The following is a 17,307-nucleotide window of genomic DNA, read 5'->3' as shown; positions in this document are numbered from 1 at the left end:
GGCATCAGGACCGAAGATGAAGGTGAGGCGAAGAGGGTGTGTTTTGGAGGTGGGGAGGGGTACCGAGGACCCGGAGTGGCCTGAAAGTTTGGGACCGGGAGGTGAGGGTGGGGAACCGAGGAGTGGAGTGACCGGGTCCTCTGGCCTGGTGAGGGCCAGGCTGGCCGGTGGGGACCAGTCGGCCGGGGTCTGTGGGCAGCTCCGGGAGGGAGTCTCTGCGCTGCCAGAAGCCAAGGGGCCTGAGAGCCGGAGTCTGAGCATTGAGGGCTCTCGGGAACCTCGGGGCTAAGGAAGGGGACGCTACCGATGGAGTCTGGGCCGTGGGGGTCTCCGGGAGGCGAGGTGTCCAGATCCCTGGGGTCCGACGGGGCCTCCGGGGGCCTCGAGCGGAGCGGAGGAGGGCCTCCAGGGTCTCTAAGAAAGGCCGGGGGACCTGGGTCTGAGGGCCGACGGCGTCTCCGGTGTCCCGGCTCTACGGGCGCGGGCGCGGGCGCGGCGCCGGCGTCCCAGCCCGACCGCCGGCCTTGGCGCCGCCCCGCCTGACATCAGTTCCTGCAGCCGCCGCCGCGCACAGCCCGTGGCCTCCTACCCCGCCGGCCGCGCTCCGGAGCCGCCGGGCCGCGGCGGAGCGAGGGGCCGGGCGAGGCGAGGGCCGGGCGGTGGGCGCCGGGCCCCGCGGCCGGCACGACGGAGCCCCCGTACGGCCGGCGGCAGCGGTTGCTGGCGGCCCCGGGGCCCCGGCGCGGGAAGCGGCGGCGGCGGGGCGGCGGCGGCGGCGGCGGCGGCGCCATGGAGCCGCGGGAGGTGAAGGACCGAATCCTGGAGAACATCTCGCTGTCGGTGAAGAAGGTGAGCGCGGCCTTCCCTCCCCGGCCCGGGCCCCGAGGTCAACCCGGCCCGCCCTGTCCGGGCCCCCGACCCCATCCAGCGCCCCCTTCTTCCCCCTGGTCGTTCGCGCGGGCCGGGGTCCCTCCTGTCACCGGGGCTCGGGACACCGCCCTCACCCTCCGCGACACCGAGGACGAGGAGCCGCCGGGAGCCCCGGGATTTTGGAGGGGAAGCCCGGCGGCTCACGTGAGCGCCGCTGCCTCCGAGCTATTTTTAAAAAACAAAGTTGAGGTCAGCATCCTGGGAGCTTCTACAAGCCAGGCCTGGGGGCCCTGAGTCACTTAGAGGGGCCGCCACCCGCCAGGACCCCCCACTCTGGGGGTAGCAGCAGAAAAGCTCTGGGAGGGCCCCACCTGCAGAGCATCCCTGGGCGGCGTCGCTGCATCCTCGATCTCCCCTGTGTTTGCCTCTCGGGAGTGGCAGTCTGGGTGAAGGCCCGTGATAAGCAGCTTCCAGTCTTCCCAGTTCTGGGTGCTACTGCCTCTGGTCTTGGGAAGTTCCTTGAAAAATCTTGCCCAAGGATGGCAGTTTTGAAGAGGCTTATTTCAGAGCTTTGATTGAGAACCTAAAGCACCTTGCATTTTGGACAGTGACCTGTGGAACATGGTGACACTACGGTGTATGGGGCTCCTTGCAGTAGAGATCATGTCCCAGTTCCAGGTAGAGAAAAACTATGACCTATTAAGGGCATGTAACTAGATGTGTGAAGGAGTCAGCTTATCTGAGGAAGGGTCCCAGATAAGGGACAAAAGGTAGAATTCATATTCACTTAAAACCAAACCAGAATTGATAATCATTTGAGGAATATTGTTGGAATGTTTTCCTAATTTGAATTCCTAGTTCACCTGATAGTCGCAGAAACTGTGAGATGGTGGTGGAGGCAGGGATGACTTGATGGGTAGGAGGAGGCTCATCAGATTGGTTTAATTACTTCAACAGACCAAAATGAAGAGAATTCATGAAATCAACCCTTAAATTTGTTTTTTTTTAATATTTATTTATTTATTTTGGCTGCGCCGGGTCCCAGTTGCGGCACGCAGGATCTTCCTTGCAGCATGTGGACTCCTTAGTTGCGGCATGCATGCGGGATCTAGTACCCAACCAGGGATCGAACCCGAGCCCCCCTGCATTGGAAGTGTGGAATTCTACCCACTGGACCACCAGGGAAGTCCCAAATCAAACCTTGTATTTAAATAACCATGCTTTGGTTCGAGCCCTGGTCTGGGAAGATCCCACATGCTGCGGAGCAACTAGACCCATGAGCCACAACTAGTGAGCCTGCGCGTCTGCAGCCTGTGCTCAGCAACAAGAGAGGCCGCGATAGTGAGAGGCCCGTGCACCGCGATGAAGAGTGGCCCCCCGCTTCCCGCAACTAGAGAAAGCCCTCGCACAGAAACGAAAACCCAACACAGCCAAAAATAAATAAATTAATTAATTAATAAATAACCGTGTTCTCCCCCCACTTAAATTCCTCAAAAGCAACATAGGCAAGCAATTTTACCTTTCATAAAGATCAGTGTAGCATACAAAGAAAAGTCGATTCAAAATGTGCTCTTACTAAAAGGTTCCTCTAAAAGTACAACTAAAAGCAGCATTGCAAACATCCAATGAAAGTTTTATTTAGTTTTCCTGAGCTTTGCTAATGCAATGGGGTATTATTTTTGCTTACTCAAGGAGTGTAGGATGAGCAAATGGTTTGTTTAAAAGAAATCCAGGGACTTCCCTGGTGGTGCAGTGGTTAAGAATCTGCCTGCCAATGCAGGGGACATGGGTTCGAGCCCTGGTCCGGGAAGATCCCACATGCCACGGGGCAACTAAGCCCGTGCGCCACAACTACTGAGGCTGAGATCTAGAGGCTATGAGCCACAACTACTGAGCCCGCATGCCACAACTACTGATGCCCACACGCCTAGAGCCTGTGCTCCTCAACAAGAGAAGCCACTGCAACGAGAAGCCCGCGCACCGCAACGAAGAGTAGCCACTGCTCGCCGCAGCTAGAGAAAGCCCGTGCACAGCAACGAAAACCGAACGCAGCCCAAAAAAATAGATAAATAAATAAATTTTTAAAATAAATACATAAATAAAAAAGCAATCCATCTTTGGTAATGGAAGACAAAGGAAGACTGCTGACCTTTCTAATCTAATCTGGGCTGGTCATGGCTTCATGTAGGCCTCGTGTTTTATCTTTAGATTTCCAACTTACAAATAAATGGGGAAAGTCCTGGTAGAAAGGGGGTGGACATGTGTGTAAGCACGAATCTTCTGAGGGCAGAGAGCCACTCTGTGAACCAGCCTGCCATTTATGAAGGAGTTGGGTGTGCTTGACAAGACGCTTATCATTGGATGCGTTTGGACAAGCGAGGGTGAATCAGAAGGTATGTCGCACGCTAGAAGCTGGAAACCCATCCGCGGGTGAATCACAACAAGAGGCGTGACTAGCATCGTGGGTAAGAACATGGGTTCTGGAGTCTGGTGGCCTGGATAGAACCCCTGCCCTGCCAATGAATAACCCTGTAACCTTGGGTAGGTTCCTTACCCTCTCCGTGCCTCAGTTTTCTCGTCTGTAAAGCAGGGATGAAATCAGTGCTGTTGTGAAGATTTGATGAGAGTCTGTATGGACAGTGTTTAGCCTGGTGTTTAACGCAGTCTTAGTAAGCTGTCTTAGTCTGTTGGGGCTGCTGTAACAGACCACGATAGACTGGGTGGCTTATAAGCAACGTACATTTATCTGTCACAGTTCTGGAGGCTGGAAGCCTGAAAACAGAGTCCCAGCATGGTCGGGTTCTGGTGAGGGCTCTGTTTGGGGCTGGGTTGCAGACCACTGACTTCTCCCTGTGTCCTTACATGGGGGGGTGGGGGGAGGGAGCTCTCCTGGGTCTCTTTTATAAGAGAATTAATCCCATTCATTAGGGCTCCACCCTCATGACATAATCACCTCCCAAAGGCCCCACCTCCCAACACCATCACCTTGGGGGTTAGGATTTCAACATATGAACCTGTAGGGGGACACAGACATTCTGTCTATAGCACAAGTGGTCACTTTTTCTGTTTGTGGTAGAGCCAGTTCCTCCCTTTCACAAGGTCTGAAGGTGGCTAAACGACCTTCCCACCTAGACGTTGCTAATTGGCCTTGTTACCCACTTCCTCTGTATGTTGCGTTTCAGAGAACTATTTTATGATTCTGGCATATGAAGGGCATTTGGTTTTCGGAGTCAGAGTATCTGCTTCTAATGGGAATCGGTTCAGCTACAGCAGTAGGCATGGAGGGCTAGCCGTCTTGGGGTCAGATTTGACCTTGAGCACCAATCCCTCCTGAATTTGTTATATGGTACCTTAAGAGTTGCTTCGCCTGTTTTGCCCATCCTACCACTAGTAAAATGGTCTAACCGATCCTTTCATAAGGACGTTGCATGAAGAAAATGAGGTGTGATTTCTGCAAAAAAAAAAAAAAAAGATCCATGTGTGTTAGCTATGTTTGCAAAGGGTATTTGAGAACTTTTTATTGAAATAAAATATACCTACAGAAAATAGCATATACCTACAGAAAATAAAATATACCTACACTCCTAGATGTAGAGCTGAGTGAGTTCTCACAAAGTGAGCACATCCACATATCCAGCACCTAGAGCCAGAAACGAACACAGCCATCATCCCAGAAACTACACCCCCAAGTGCAACCACTGTTCCTAAGCAGCGTTGTTGAGTTCAGCTATTTTCACACCTAGATTTGGTGATGCTGAACATGCCCTGTAACACCAGTGCAGTAGCTGATCCAGGGAACCTGTGTTCTGATATGAAGGCAGGATTCCTGGGAGTTAGAGAGAAGTGGAGAGTTTAATAGTTAGCACAGTTAAATGATAATGATAACAATAAAAGGCAAGTGCAATATGAAACATCCCAGATGCAGACAATAAAGCTTGTGGTTTCCGATTTGTTAATAGCTAAAGAGAGACGTCCAAGTTAAAGAGTGTTGGCATTTTGAATTGGCATGTGGTTCTACTAAATAACATCTTCTCCAGGGGAGGGGAGGCAGTGGGTTTCACGAGAGTTTTGTTTTGTTTCTGAGGAGCGTGTCTGTTGCATATGCTTGCAATCTGAACAAAGGCTCTGCAGTGGAAGGCAGCCTCTGCCCTCCAACAGTTCATATATTGGTTGGAGGGAGGATTTAAAAAGTCACCAAGGCAAGGAGAAGCCTCAGAGAAGGCGAGCTTAACTGAGTCTTGACAAATTGGTAGAATTCAGAGACAGAGAAGAAGTGGGCATTTAAGATAGAAAGTAGGCATTTAACATCCCCAAGGCAGTGGGGACATCCAGGTGGCCTTCTGAGGACACAGAGGAGACAGAGCAGTCTCGGGAGTGTGGAGGGTTCTCCTCGATACGGCTGGAAAGTGCTTTCCATCGAAGCTGTCCAGCACAGTGGATACAGACGCAGGTTACAAATTCAGGGTACAAATACAAGTACACAGACCTCGATTTGGGTTTGAATTTGGGGTTTGTCACTGACCATGTTGACCCTGGCAAATCACTGTACCTCAATTAGCCTCAGCAGTCAGAACCTACTCATAGTTGTAATGAGAATGAAATTACAGGAGATGACACACTCAGAGCACTGAGTACAAGATCTCATGCATAACAAGGCCTGAATAAGGTATCAGCTACCATTAGCACTTGCAAGTGTATGTGTGAACCCTGCCATTTTCTCTTGTGCAGTTTTCAAAGTCTTACACTACACTTCTCTGTTCCTTCAAACTCATGGTTTGTCAAGACTTTTTCTTCAAAGACCAGATGGTAAATATTTTCAGCCCATGTGGTCTTCGTTGAAACCATTCAGTCCTGCCCTTGTAGCTCAAAAGCAACCACAGACAAGCCATACACGTAGCTGGATTTGGCCCAGAGCTACTTGTATTTGTGCACAAAAGTGTCCTCCCCAGGGTAGGCTAGGGATCGCTTTCAAAGAAGCTGGTGTGATGGCCAGTCCCATAGTCAACGAAATCTCTATTGTCACTGGGTTTTTGCACTATGTCAGGCTTGTGGAATGAATACGGACACTCGTAAATACCACTGGATGTGTGTCTTTCAAAAACATTTACTGATCACCTTCCTTCTGTCCTCACTGTCCTAGGCCCTAAAAGGGTAGAACCCGGCCAAAACCCACAGTCTTCCAACTGAGATCGCACCCCTGGTTTCAGGACTTAATGAAGCTCAGGTTCTTGATGTCTCATCACAGAAAGAATTCAGTGAGAGCCAAAGTGATAGGTAAGACGTGGATTTATTTAGAGAGAAACACACTCCACAGACAGAGCGTGGGCCATCTCAGAAGGCGAGAAAGGCACCAGGGTGCAGGGTTGTCAGGTTTTATAGGGGTGGGTAATTTCATAGGCTAATGAGTGGGGGGAGTATTCCAGCTATTTTAGGAAGGGGCGGGGATTTCCAGGAATTGGGCCACCGCCCACTTTTTGATCCTTACTGATCTTGGAACTGTCATGGCGCCTGTGGGTGTGTCATTTAGCTTGCTGATATAAGCATATACTGAGGCTCCGGGTTTGGGGGGCCATCTTGGACCCATTTGGTTCTAATCAGTTTATGTCATGTCCTCGGGCTATGTTATTCTTTCAAAGGTTGTGCCCTGCCCCCTTCCCTCTTGTTTCAGGAGGAGAAAGTGATAAGTTAGCAGACAATCCAATACAAAGACCTTCATATTGTGATGTGTCCTGAAGGCCTCGGTCAGGAAAAGGTGGTGAACTGGCAGAGGGTCTGCTGCAGAGGGGGGTGGTCAGAGGAGACTTGCCAAAGAGGTGACATTGCTTCCAGCAAGGGACACTGACTACGATGAGAGAGTGAGACATTAGCCTAGGAAGATGAGGAGTTGTTTTAAAAAATACACAAATAGCTCAGAAGTGTACAAAATGAAAAGTAAGCGACCCCAGTTCTCTGTCTCCTCAGCCCCAATTTGGATCCCCTTAAACAGGGTGAATAGACTTGTACTGATAAAGTAACCCTCCTTGAGAGAATGTTCCTAGGTCGGGACCACCTTCTCTCACAGAGGACAACCCAGGTCCCCAGCGCCCTCAGTCTGGGAGGGTTGCCCCACCGGGCTGGGCTCTGAGTGGCCTTCTATTTCCGGCCAGGCACACCCTGCGTTGAGCGGGGGTCTCCCGAGCGGGGTCTGCTGACGCTGGTCTAAGAGCTGCAGCTGTTCAGCCTCGCCTGGCAGTGCAGCTGAAACGGCTGGGTCCGGTGGTGGGCTCTTTGCGCCCATTTTTCCACTCCACCAGAGAGGTTAGATCTGCCAGTACATTAAAAATGAGCTAGGGCAGCTCTTTCCCAGAGAGGGCGTGGTAGTTAGATCTATGTGGGAATTACACTGACCATTTGATTTCAATCAATAGTTTTGTTCTCTTGGCTTCATGGAAAAACTCTTAAGAGTTTTAATATCTTAAGCGTTCTGAAAACCCCTGATAACCTGAGTCACCTGGGCAAAGAGCTCGATAAAATAGTAAGTATCCACACACACATTTTATAAACAGAAGTGCTAAGGGCTCCCCCTCCCCTGCCCGAGTCCTGAGGTTGGCAGTAGCTCTCTGCTCCTCTCCGCTCTCACATCACGGAGGCTACCTAGAGAGGGATGAGTGGTTCCAAGCAGGAACCACTTAGATGTGCCCCTGACCCCCCGAGTGACCCCACCCAGGCCCAGCATGAGACGCTAGTGGAGAAGCGGTCACTGGTTTTTCTGAGCCCTGCCTGAGTTTTACTCTGGTTCTCCTTTTGCAAGATGCTTCTCTGATGTTAGGGCTCTGTTTGCAGGCTGGTGACATTGTGGTCCTTTCCACCCCATCACAGGACACCCCGGGCCCTCTCTTTCTCCTCCGTGCCTTGGCTCTAGCATCAGCCTCATCCACCTCGAAAGGCCCCGTTTGATGACTGGAGGCCAGGCAGAAACAGGTCTGCATCAGGCAGCGGCAGCTCCGCTCATTCGGGGTGGGCCCCAGCCGTCTGTGTAATCACAGTGGACACACACAGTTTCGGAGGGAGCAGTGGCGATTCTTGTGGGTCCCCCTCAAAGCTCATCCGGCTGGAGCCCGTTGGGAAAAGAAATTTCCCAGCAAGATTGAAAGGCTGCCGATGGCTGACAGAAATGTCAGGCCTAAAAGCTAATGCTGAATGAGGGTGGAGTGGTCAAGACGTTTCCACGTGGAGAGAAAGGAGCAGGTATTCTGGGTGCGAGCATTGTGGAAGGAGAAAGCTGGCGTTTGTAGGTGCTGGGGGCGCTCTGGGTGGGTCATTCTCCCCCCTCGAGTCTCCAGTGCTCATCTCTGGCATCAGGATTTGCCACCATGGCAAGGAGAGTGTGGTGCCACTGAGGCTGGCAGTGCCCTTATGTCCAAGGAAAGCAACGGGCCTTTTCCCCCTTCGATAAAAAGCTCTTCCGGGGGCTTCCCTGGTGGCGCAGTGGTTGAGAATCTGCCTGCCAATGCAGGGGACATGGGTTTGAGCCCTGGTCTGGGAAGATCCCACATGCCGCGGAGCAACTAGGCCTGTGAGCCACAACTACTGAGCCTGTGCGTCTGGAGCTTGTGCTCCGCAACAGGAGAGGCTGCGATAGTGAGAGGCCCGCGCACCGCGATGAAGAGTGGCCCCCGCTTGCCGCAACTGGAGAAAGCCCTCGCACAGAAACGAAGACCCAACACAGCCAAAAATAAATATAAATAAATAAATTTTAAAAAAAATGTTCTCCCGGGTGACCTCAATGCTGATGGAGCAGGGACCCCCCCCCCACCCCCCGCCCCGGTACAAGGCGAAGTAAGCGACCCTGGGCCCAGAGCTCTCCTCCCTGGGGCGGGTTTGGGTGACCGTTCCTTTCCAGCCCTGTCCTCCTCCTCATTGCTGCTTGCTTGATGTCTCAATGTCCTAGAACTTCCATTTGAGGCAGGGGAAGAAGGACAGTTTCTGGGAGAGTCCATTTGGCTGGAGCTGAGAGTTTAGGTCATTGATCTGTTGGTTGTTATGACTACCTAGGGTTCCAAGAGCATCTCCTCTGTCTTTCTAGCAAAGCAACTGGTTCTGCCACAGAGACATTCTCCCATCTTACGTATTTGTAATTCATCTGTATTCCTTTTGCTTCTAAGTAGTCACAAACATTATAGAAATGTATAAGGAAGAAAGTGGTCCTTTCCTATAATCGCCCCTCCTCCCTGGCTATCTGTACTTAAGAGTTAGAGCTAAAAGAGTCTAAGAAACCCAGTAACATGTAAGAGCAAGGGAAGGGCTAATGTAGACTTGAAATCCACACTTAACTTTTGAAAGTAGTCAACTTCTGTTCACACTTCACCCTAAGTTCTGTATTTTTGGTGTTACAGACTACTGAGGCGTGAAATGTCCAGACACGCTAACAGGAAGGGGAGTGATCGTAGCAGAATCCGTACACTTAATGCATTCACCACCTGCTGTTCACACACACTTCCTCAGTCAGGCTCACAGCAGACTTGCAGGATGGCTCACGATCCCTGTTTAATACACGAGGGAAGTGAGGTTTAGAAAAGTAACGTGCCCAAGATTCTAACCCTCATAAGGGGCAGGTCTGGACTTGAACCATGTTTCTCGCTCTCGCTCTTTCCATTTCTCTGAGCCTTTTCCGTCTCCATCATGTCTGTCTTGAAATTATAACAGATAATCCATCCCCACAGGTCAGTCTTGTGGGCCAGTCCGCTATAAAACCACCCGTTCACTTAACAAATGGGTGCCTGTGTTGTGCTGGGCACCCGTCCAGTCACTAGGAATCAGCAGTGAACAGAGCCCACCAAGCCCCTGCCCCCTCGGGGCTGACACTCTAGAAGACAGACCAGCGTTAAACAAATCACAGCGGATGGGGTGTGTGCCCTGCCCCAGGCCCTCCCACGTGTCCTTCAGGAACCTATCCATGGTGCTCTCGGCACACTTCCTGACCCTGTATTTACACCTTCAGCCTCCAAAGTCTCTGACTGTCTCACCTCTCAACCTAAGTCGTGATTTAGACAGTGACTGGATGGCCATTTTCCTCAGCAACGGTATGGTTGTCTGGGTGGGGGACATTGCAGGTACGGTGGAGGAAGAGGGAAGTGAAAGATGAACACAGCCAGTGAAGGCTCCCAGGCTTTGGAAGACTGAGTAAAATGAGGCTTTGAAAAACTCCCTCCCTCCTCCCGCCGGTGCTACACACAACACTGAATGTGAGCGCTCAGAAAACAGAGAGCGGGGGCCCTGCCAGCTTCGGCTTCCATCGCAGCGTACAAGGATGGAGTAGAATCCTGCCTGCGGCGTGTTCTTTCAGGCCATTGGTTGGCTTCTAGGTCTCTGGTGTTTGCCCAGGGACCTCTTGGGAGGGCCTCTTACATTTTCCTCTCCACTCTGAAAGGAGCCCTTGGTCCCTCCATCAGAGGTCAACGCTGTGCTGAGTTCAGAGGCAGAACAATCGTAGTACCTCGGGGCTGGGACACTCCCCTGCCAGGAAGAGGAGCATTTAATTGCTTTTGGAAACCATATTCTATCAAAGTACCCAGTTACCAAGAGATCTGTGCCCAGCTAGGCTAGTCCCCTCCTGCTGTCATCGTTCCAACACCCCAGAGAAAGCGCAAAAAATGAAATCCATGGATAATCCAAGTACCTGCTTTTTTTTTTTTCCTTTGGGCCGTGCCACGCGCGCCTTGTGGGATCCTAGTTCTCTGACCAGGGTTTGAACCCGGGTCCCCTGCAGTGGAAGCACGGAGTCCCAACCGCTGGACCGCCAGGGAATTCCCAATTACCTGCTTTTTTCATCTTTTCCCTAGTATATCTTTCAGCAGAGCTAGGCAGAGAGCCTGCCAACTCCAGCAAAGGGGCTAATGAGCAGTGATTTGGGAGGTGGGAACGAAAGCTGTATAATTGGATGTATTTAGTGGCAAATGAACGGTTAAGAAGCGTTGATTTCACCCAACTTGCTTCAGGAACGATGCAGGCCATGGTAAACAAACAGCGCACCCTTTATGGCAGCCCTACATGGGGTGGTGCCAGTCAGTCCCAGGATGCCACCAGCCTGGGCACAGGCCTTTCCCGGGCAGGGGCATGGGCTGCAGGACTGTGTTTTTCATGCCCACCGAGAAACCAGGCCCGTCGTTTCTGAATGGCAGGATCTCTGACTGGTTCTTGTGCAGAGGTGATGCCTGGGTTCTCTAGTTCTATAATCGACTATAATTGATTGTCATTGGGAATGAGCTATTTTCCAGGCTAAGGTAGGGTGGGATCTCAGGTGAGGGATTTTAAAATGAGGAGAATGAGTCAGAAACATTGCGGTTGCCTGGGGTTGGTGGAGCCGTGGACACCCAGTGGGCCTTAGCTTCTGTGGACATTCTCATGTTGTCTAGGAAGGAAGTGGCTGGAACCTTCCCGACGTCGCCCCCCTAAACTCCCAGCTCCCATTCGATAGAGCCCTGGGAGTGGCCCAAGACCCCTACTGCTCTGTCCTCCTCAGTAAGACGCTGGGATGAGCACTTTCCGGATGGTCACAGCAGGTGCCCCTGACCTTCACTTTATCCCCAGGGAGGATGGAAGCAGAAGGGGCTCCAGGAATAGCTACCTCTGTGGTATCTGAGCACACCGGGCCAAGACGCTGCAGTAAAGCAGAAGGACCACTGGACAAAGCCAGGAGGTGCAGGAAGCGTCTTCACTTCCCTGGGCCCCAGCCTCCCAGACCCATGAGATGAGGGTTCTGGCTAAGTGATTATTTTTCTGATTTTCAGTGCATTCAGTAGTTAAATTTCCATTCACTGAGAGCCTCTCCCTTGCTCACTCTAACTGCCCCCCACACCCTCCTGAATGAGAGGCTCCAGGAGAGGAAGACGGTAAGAGGCCCTCCCGAGAGGTCCCTGCGCAAACACCAGAGACCTGGAAGCCAAGCAACAGCCTGAAAAAACACGCCACACACAGGATTCTACTCCATCCTCGAACCACTGGTGATTTCTAAGGGCTCTTATGCCCTTAGATTCTGAAATTCTTCATCCTGGCCAGCGCCCAGCCTTGTCTTCGATTCCAATGGAGAGTCTTTCCAGAAATGCTGTCGACAGTAGCCTTCCTTTCCTTGGATCATGTAAAGCAGGCATTATTGTTCTTTTTTTAAATTTATTTATTTATTTATTTTTGGCTGCGTTGGGTCTTCGTTGCTACGTGCAGGCTTTCTCTAGTTGCGGCGAGCAGGGGCTACTCTTCGTTGTGGTGTGTGGGCTTCTCATTGTGGTGGCTTCTCTTGTTGCAGAGCACGGGCTCCAGACACGCGGGCTCAGTAGTTGTGGCACTCGGGCTCAGTAGTTGTGGCACACGGGCTTAGTTGCTCCGCGGCATGTGGGATCTTCCTGGACCAGGGCTCGAACCCGTGTCGCCTACATTGGCAGGCAGATTCTTAACCACTGCGCCACCAGGGAAGTCCCGGCATTGTTGTTTTTAAGAAGCTTTGCTAAGATTTAAAAGACTCCAGCCTGCCTGCCTTATTATTTATTTATTTGTTTACATTTATTTTTGAGAGGAAGGGTGGTGAGCACTGGCCTTCTCTTTAGATCCATGAGAGTCTGTGTCTGAAGCCAATGCAAACTACTGGTGCGGCATCAGGGTGGGGACGTTGATTCGGTGGCCGCACCAACCCTTCTTTAGCCGTGTCTGCCATGGACGAGCCCTCATGGGGTCCCTCTCCCTGGGGGCGTCCAGGCTTCCAGGTTTGGGGACATCCTAACCCCAAAGTAATAAATGGTATCACACAGTCTGACCTCTGCCTGTCCTCGGAGGGTCTGCCTCAGAAAGAAGAGCAAGTGTCCGCGAGGCCCACAGGTGCAGCTTGACCCAGCAGGGGCCCCACGGTGGCTAGAATTCCAAAGGCAAGGTGGGCAGAGACCTCCCACTTCCCGCAGGCCTCGTCCCTCCCCCATGCCGCACCCCAGCTGCAGCCGGTGAGAGGCAGCCCTGGGATGAGGTGTCCAAGTGGGTCCTGCAGCTCGGGGTGGCTCCAAGTTGGAGTTGAGCTCGTGTAACCAGGGCCATCGTTGGTTTAATTTGTAAAAGAGGTGCTCTGAGGTCGGCTGGCAGTCCACCTCTCTTCAGCTGGGGTCTTTTCTGCTGTTGGATTTCTACTTCCTAGGCCTGCACTGGGGGGGCTGTTCTAAATGCTCTGTCGTCTAAATACATCTGGTCCCCGTGGAGCCGGTAGAGCAGCTGCTGGTACCCAGCGACCTCCTCCCTGAGCAGCGGGAGAGTCTCCTGTGTTCAAGGTCCGTGTCCTCCGCCAGGGATGCAGCAGGCCCAGCAGTGAGCCCCTAAGTGGTTGGGCGGCTCACACGGGCGTGTCGCCAGCCTGGGTCTGTCCGGCCTCACAGACTCTCCTGCCTTTGTCGGGGCAGGGACTTTTCTCCTGCTCTGTAAACCTAGGCGTGCGGAGCCCCCCACCCCACCCCGCCCGCCCCAGTACAGACGGTGAGCAGAGTGAGATTTCAGATCCCCGGCTGTTTGCTGAGCAGCATCACAGCCTCTTTGGTCTCAGCTGACCAGGGAGGAGGAAAGGAGGGCCCCTGCAACCAGCTCATTTTCACTTGGCCGTTGTTAATCTTTCACAGCTGCCGTGGAGTTACCTATTAGGGACCAATTCTGGAAGGATTTCTTGGTACCGACCATAGAACTAGAAATTGTTTCATGGTTATGCGTCCAGGAGAGAGACAAGACTGAGAGGGCCTGGCTGTGGCAGCTCCAAGCAGAGAGTGGGACTAACCCTGATTAAAATGCCCGGAGTGAGGCATTTCTTGGCTTGCGGAAGTGCGCCACCCCCATGTCCCTGCAGCCACGGGGCCTGGCACAGTCTCGTGATGGCTGGTTTTCCCAGAGGGCTCAGCAGGGAGCACCGGCCTCCTGGCCGTGAGAGTCTGGGGTGAGCTGAACCCAGCTCTTCCTGGCCTGGGTGCCCAAGTGCACCCGGAGAACCGGGAACAGGGAGAGAAGAGCAGCTTAGCCAGTCCGGGTGTGGCCTGGGAGCATGACTTGGAGATGAGGCCTGAGTTCAAGGACTCTCAGGAAACCATGGCTTCAAAAACAAGTTTGTAAAAATAAATTTCTTTATTTTTGGCTGTGTTGGGTCTTCGTTGCTGCGAGCGGGGGCTACTTTTCGTTGAGGTGTGTGGGCGTCTCATTGCGGTGGCCTTCAGTAGTTGTGGCTCACAGGCTCAGTAGTTGTGGCTTGCAGGCTCTACAGCGCAGGCTCAGTAGTTGTGGCTCACGGGCTCTAGGGTGCAGGCTCAGTAGTTGCGGCTCGTGGGCTTAGTTGCTCCACGGCATGTGGGATCTTCCCGGACCAGGGCTCGAGCCCGTGTCCCCTGCATCGACAGGCAGATTCTTAACCACTGCACCACCAGGGAAGCCCTAAAAACAATTTTAAATCTTATTCTCTCTCTCTTCATTCTCAGCGGACCTTGCTTATTGTTTTTTAATTTAAAAAAAATTTATTTATGTTTGGCTGTGTTGGGTCTTCATTGCTGTGCGCGGACTTTCTCTAGTTGCGGCGAGCGGGGGGCTACTCTCCCTTGCGGTGCGTGGGCTTCTCATTGCAGTGGCTTCTCTTGTTGTGGAGCACGGGCTCCAGGTGCACGGACTTCAGTAGTTGTGGCACGTGGGCTCAGTAGTTGTGGCTCATGGGCTCTAGAGCTCAGCCTCAGTAGTTGTGGCGCATGGGCTTAGTTGCTCTGCGGCATGTGGGATCTTCGCAGACCAGGGCTCGAACCCGTCTCCCCTGCCTCAACAGGCGGATTCTTAACCACTGCGCCACCAGGGAAGCCCTGCCTTGCTTATTTTTAAATTTTCTTCCCATGAGAATTTTTTCACCCTCCCTCCATCAAGCTCACCAGCCCAACTGGGCTCCCATCTGTGGCCACCCCTACCCTGGGCAGTGGATCCCACCCCGTCTTTCCTGTTCAAGGACTTGGCTCCTTTACTCCACCCCCATTTTCCTGCCACCTTTTTGGCAAAGCTGGTCAAAGGAGTTTTCTGTATTGCTGTCTTCTCTTTTTTCCTTCCTTCCTTCTCCTTTTCTCTCTTCTAACCAAATTTAATAATAATTTTTACCCCGTGTCATCAAACATCTCCCGTTTTCAAGTTCCACTTGCCTCATCAATGTCAGTTTACAAATACCTCATTTGCTTGAAACAGGATCCAAAAAAGCTCTGACTCTCCCTGGCGGACTCCTCCCAGGCTTTCTTCCCTCTCTCTTCACCCCGATTGCTTTTCATCCAGGTTCCCGGCCCCTCCCTTTATGTGGGAACGTGACCCGATGGACTGATCGTTCCCTCCCCCTGCAGACTGTCTTCATGTAGCTTCTGGAGCACACACTGTCCGGGTTGTCCACTGCCTTGCTGCCTGCGCCTTCTCAGTCCAAAGCAGTGATCCTCAGCCCTGGCTGGGCATTCGAATTATCTGGGGAGTGTTACTAAGAAATGCTGGTTCCTGGGCCCCACCTCCAGAATTTCTGTTCCGGTTGATCTGGAGAGGCGCCTGGGCATTGTTCTTTTCCTCCAGTTCCCCAAGTGGCCCTGTCGTGCAGACTGCGGGAGGACCCCTGGTCTGACACTGGAGCGCCCTGGCTTAGTGCTCAGATGCTCCTCTCTCTGCATTCCCAAGATGATCTCATCCAATTCCACAACTTTAAATACCATCCAAAGGCTGATGGCGCTGACCTCCCTCTGAACTCCAGACCCATTTGTACAACTGTCTCCTTGACATCTCCACTTAGATACCTGATAGATGTTTCAAACTTACCATGGCCGGCGCAGAGCTCCACCTGATCTGGAAAGGGCACTGCCGTTCAGTTGCTCAGACCAAAAGCCTTAGAATCATCCTTGGCAGCTTGCTTTCTCTCCTTCCGCACAGCTAATCCATCAGTAAGTCCCTGGGGCGCCACCTGCAGAGTAGCTCTTAAATCTAACCCTTTTTTGCTTCCACCACTACAGCCAGCTCCAAGCCTCCATTATCCATCCGCACTGGTGATAGCCTCCCAGCCAGTCTCTCTGCCTCCACCTTGGCCTTCCAGAGTCCGTATATACACCACACATATGCTAGAGCAGCCTCATAACATACATATTGGATTATATTACCTCCCTGTTTTCAGTAACTTCCAGTAACTTCCCATCAAACTAGTAATGAAATGCCAAGTCTTTTACCACAGCCTGAACACCTGCACATGATGTGGCCCTTGGCTGTTCTCTGAGCTCGTATCACTCACCTCCTTGCCACATCAGTCTCCTTCCGGTTGCCCCTGCCCCAGGACCTTTGCACATGCTGTCCTAACTAGAATACTCTTCCCCTAGTTACCTCAGTAGTCATTTCCTCAGTGAGATCTTCTCTGACCCCATATTTATAACAGACCCCTGATCACTGCTTTGTTTTTATATAGCATTATTCATCCCTGGCACTATATTATGTATTTGCATACGATTTACATTTTACAAGGGCCGGGACTTCTGTATAAGAATAGCAGCTGGTGTATTCATAGTGGGTGCTCAGTAAATCTTTGTTGAAATATATAAATCTTCAAGGCTCGAGCCTCCTCTTCTGGCCACTGCTGAACTGAGCATTGGGCGAGAGACATCTCCTGGCCCAGCCTGTAACAGGTGTGCATTCCTTGTCACCTCTGCTTAAGGCTCTAGACCAGAGGTCGGCAAACCTTCTATAAAGGGCTGGATAGTAAATATTTTAGGTTCTGCAGGCCATACAGCCTCTGTCTCATCTACTCAGTTCTGCCATCATAGTGCAAAAGCAGCTGTAGATAATACAAAACAAATGGGTGTGGCTGTGTTTTAATAAAACTTTATTTACAAAAATAGGAGGCAGACCCACTGGCCATAGTTTGCTGACCCCTGCTCTAGACCCCTACTAATTCTGAAATTTTCAGCCTTTTCCCCAAACTTTCATGGGCATAAAGGAAACATTCAAAACCACTTGGCAGTCTGATCAGCAGGATGAATTTCTTCCCAGAAGTGAGGAAAGCTCCTCCTGGAGCAACTGTGGCTGATTTAACCAAACAGTGCACTTCCTCACTGCTGGGAAGAGGCCAACGTGGGGCAAAAGGATGGAGAGAGCAGGCAAGCTTTCTTCTTAAAGGAGCCACACCAGCCTTTCTCCTCCATCCATCTTCCAGGAAGCAGAGCTGCAGAAGACACTGGTCTCATGTGCACTGTGGGCTTTTTAGTTCCTGTGACTTAAAAAAGAGGGGAGTGCGTTTCACTTTCTTGGGTTCTCCTACAACATATTAGAACAGCATATTAGAACAACACTTTATCTACGTCATTGACTCGGGGATCTTGAAGCCAGGTTGGATGAGAAGACCTGGCTTTACAATCTGCCTCTACCACTTACTAGCTCTGTGACCTACTTTACGGGGTTGCT

The 17,307-nt window shown here is 51.9% G+C and overlaps 1 protein-coding gene across 2 annotated transcripts in view; it reads left to right on the top strand.

Moving 5' to 3' along the window:
* Nucleotides 1-710: 710 nt before the first annotated feature.
* Nucleotides 711-17,307, top strand: part of PLEKHM2 (pleckstrin homology and RUN domain containing M2) — a 38,009-nt gene continuing 21,412 nt past the window's right edge. Inside the window, exon 1 of one of the 2 annotated variants that reach the window (XM_030877649.2) lies at nucleotides 711-849. In XM_030877649.2, the coding sequence (XP_030733509.1) occupies nucleotides 790-849 (60 nt within the window). In that variant the 5' untranslated portion in view covers nucleotides 711-789. The remainder of the gene's footprint in view (nucleotides 850-17,307) is intronic. The other variant, XM_060310775.1, reaches the window with a different exon arrangement.

The sequence above is a fragment of the Globicephala melas genome, chromosome 1 (genome assembly GCF_963455315.2).
Source record: "Globicephala melas chromosome 1, mGloMel1.2, whole genome shotgun sequence".
Taxonomy (NCBI): domain Eukaryota; kingdom Metazoa; phylum Chordata; class Mammalia; order Artiodactyla; family Delphinidae; genus Globicephala; species Globicephala melas.
The sequence above is the reverse complement of the archived record's forward strand: the minus strand, read 5'-3'. Positions and strand labels throughout refer to the sequence as shown.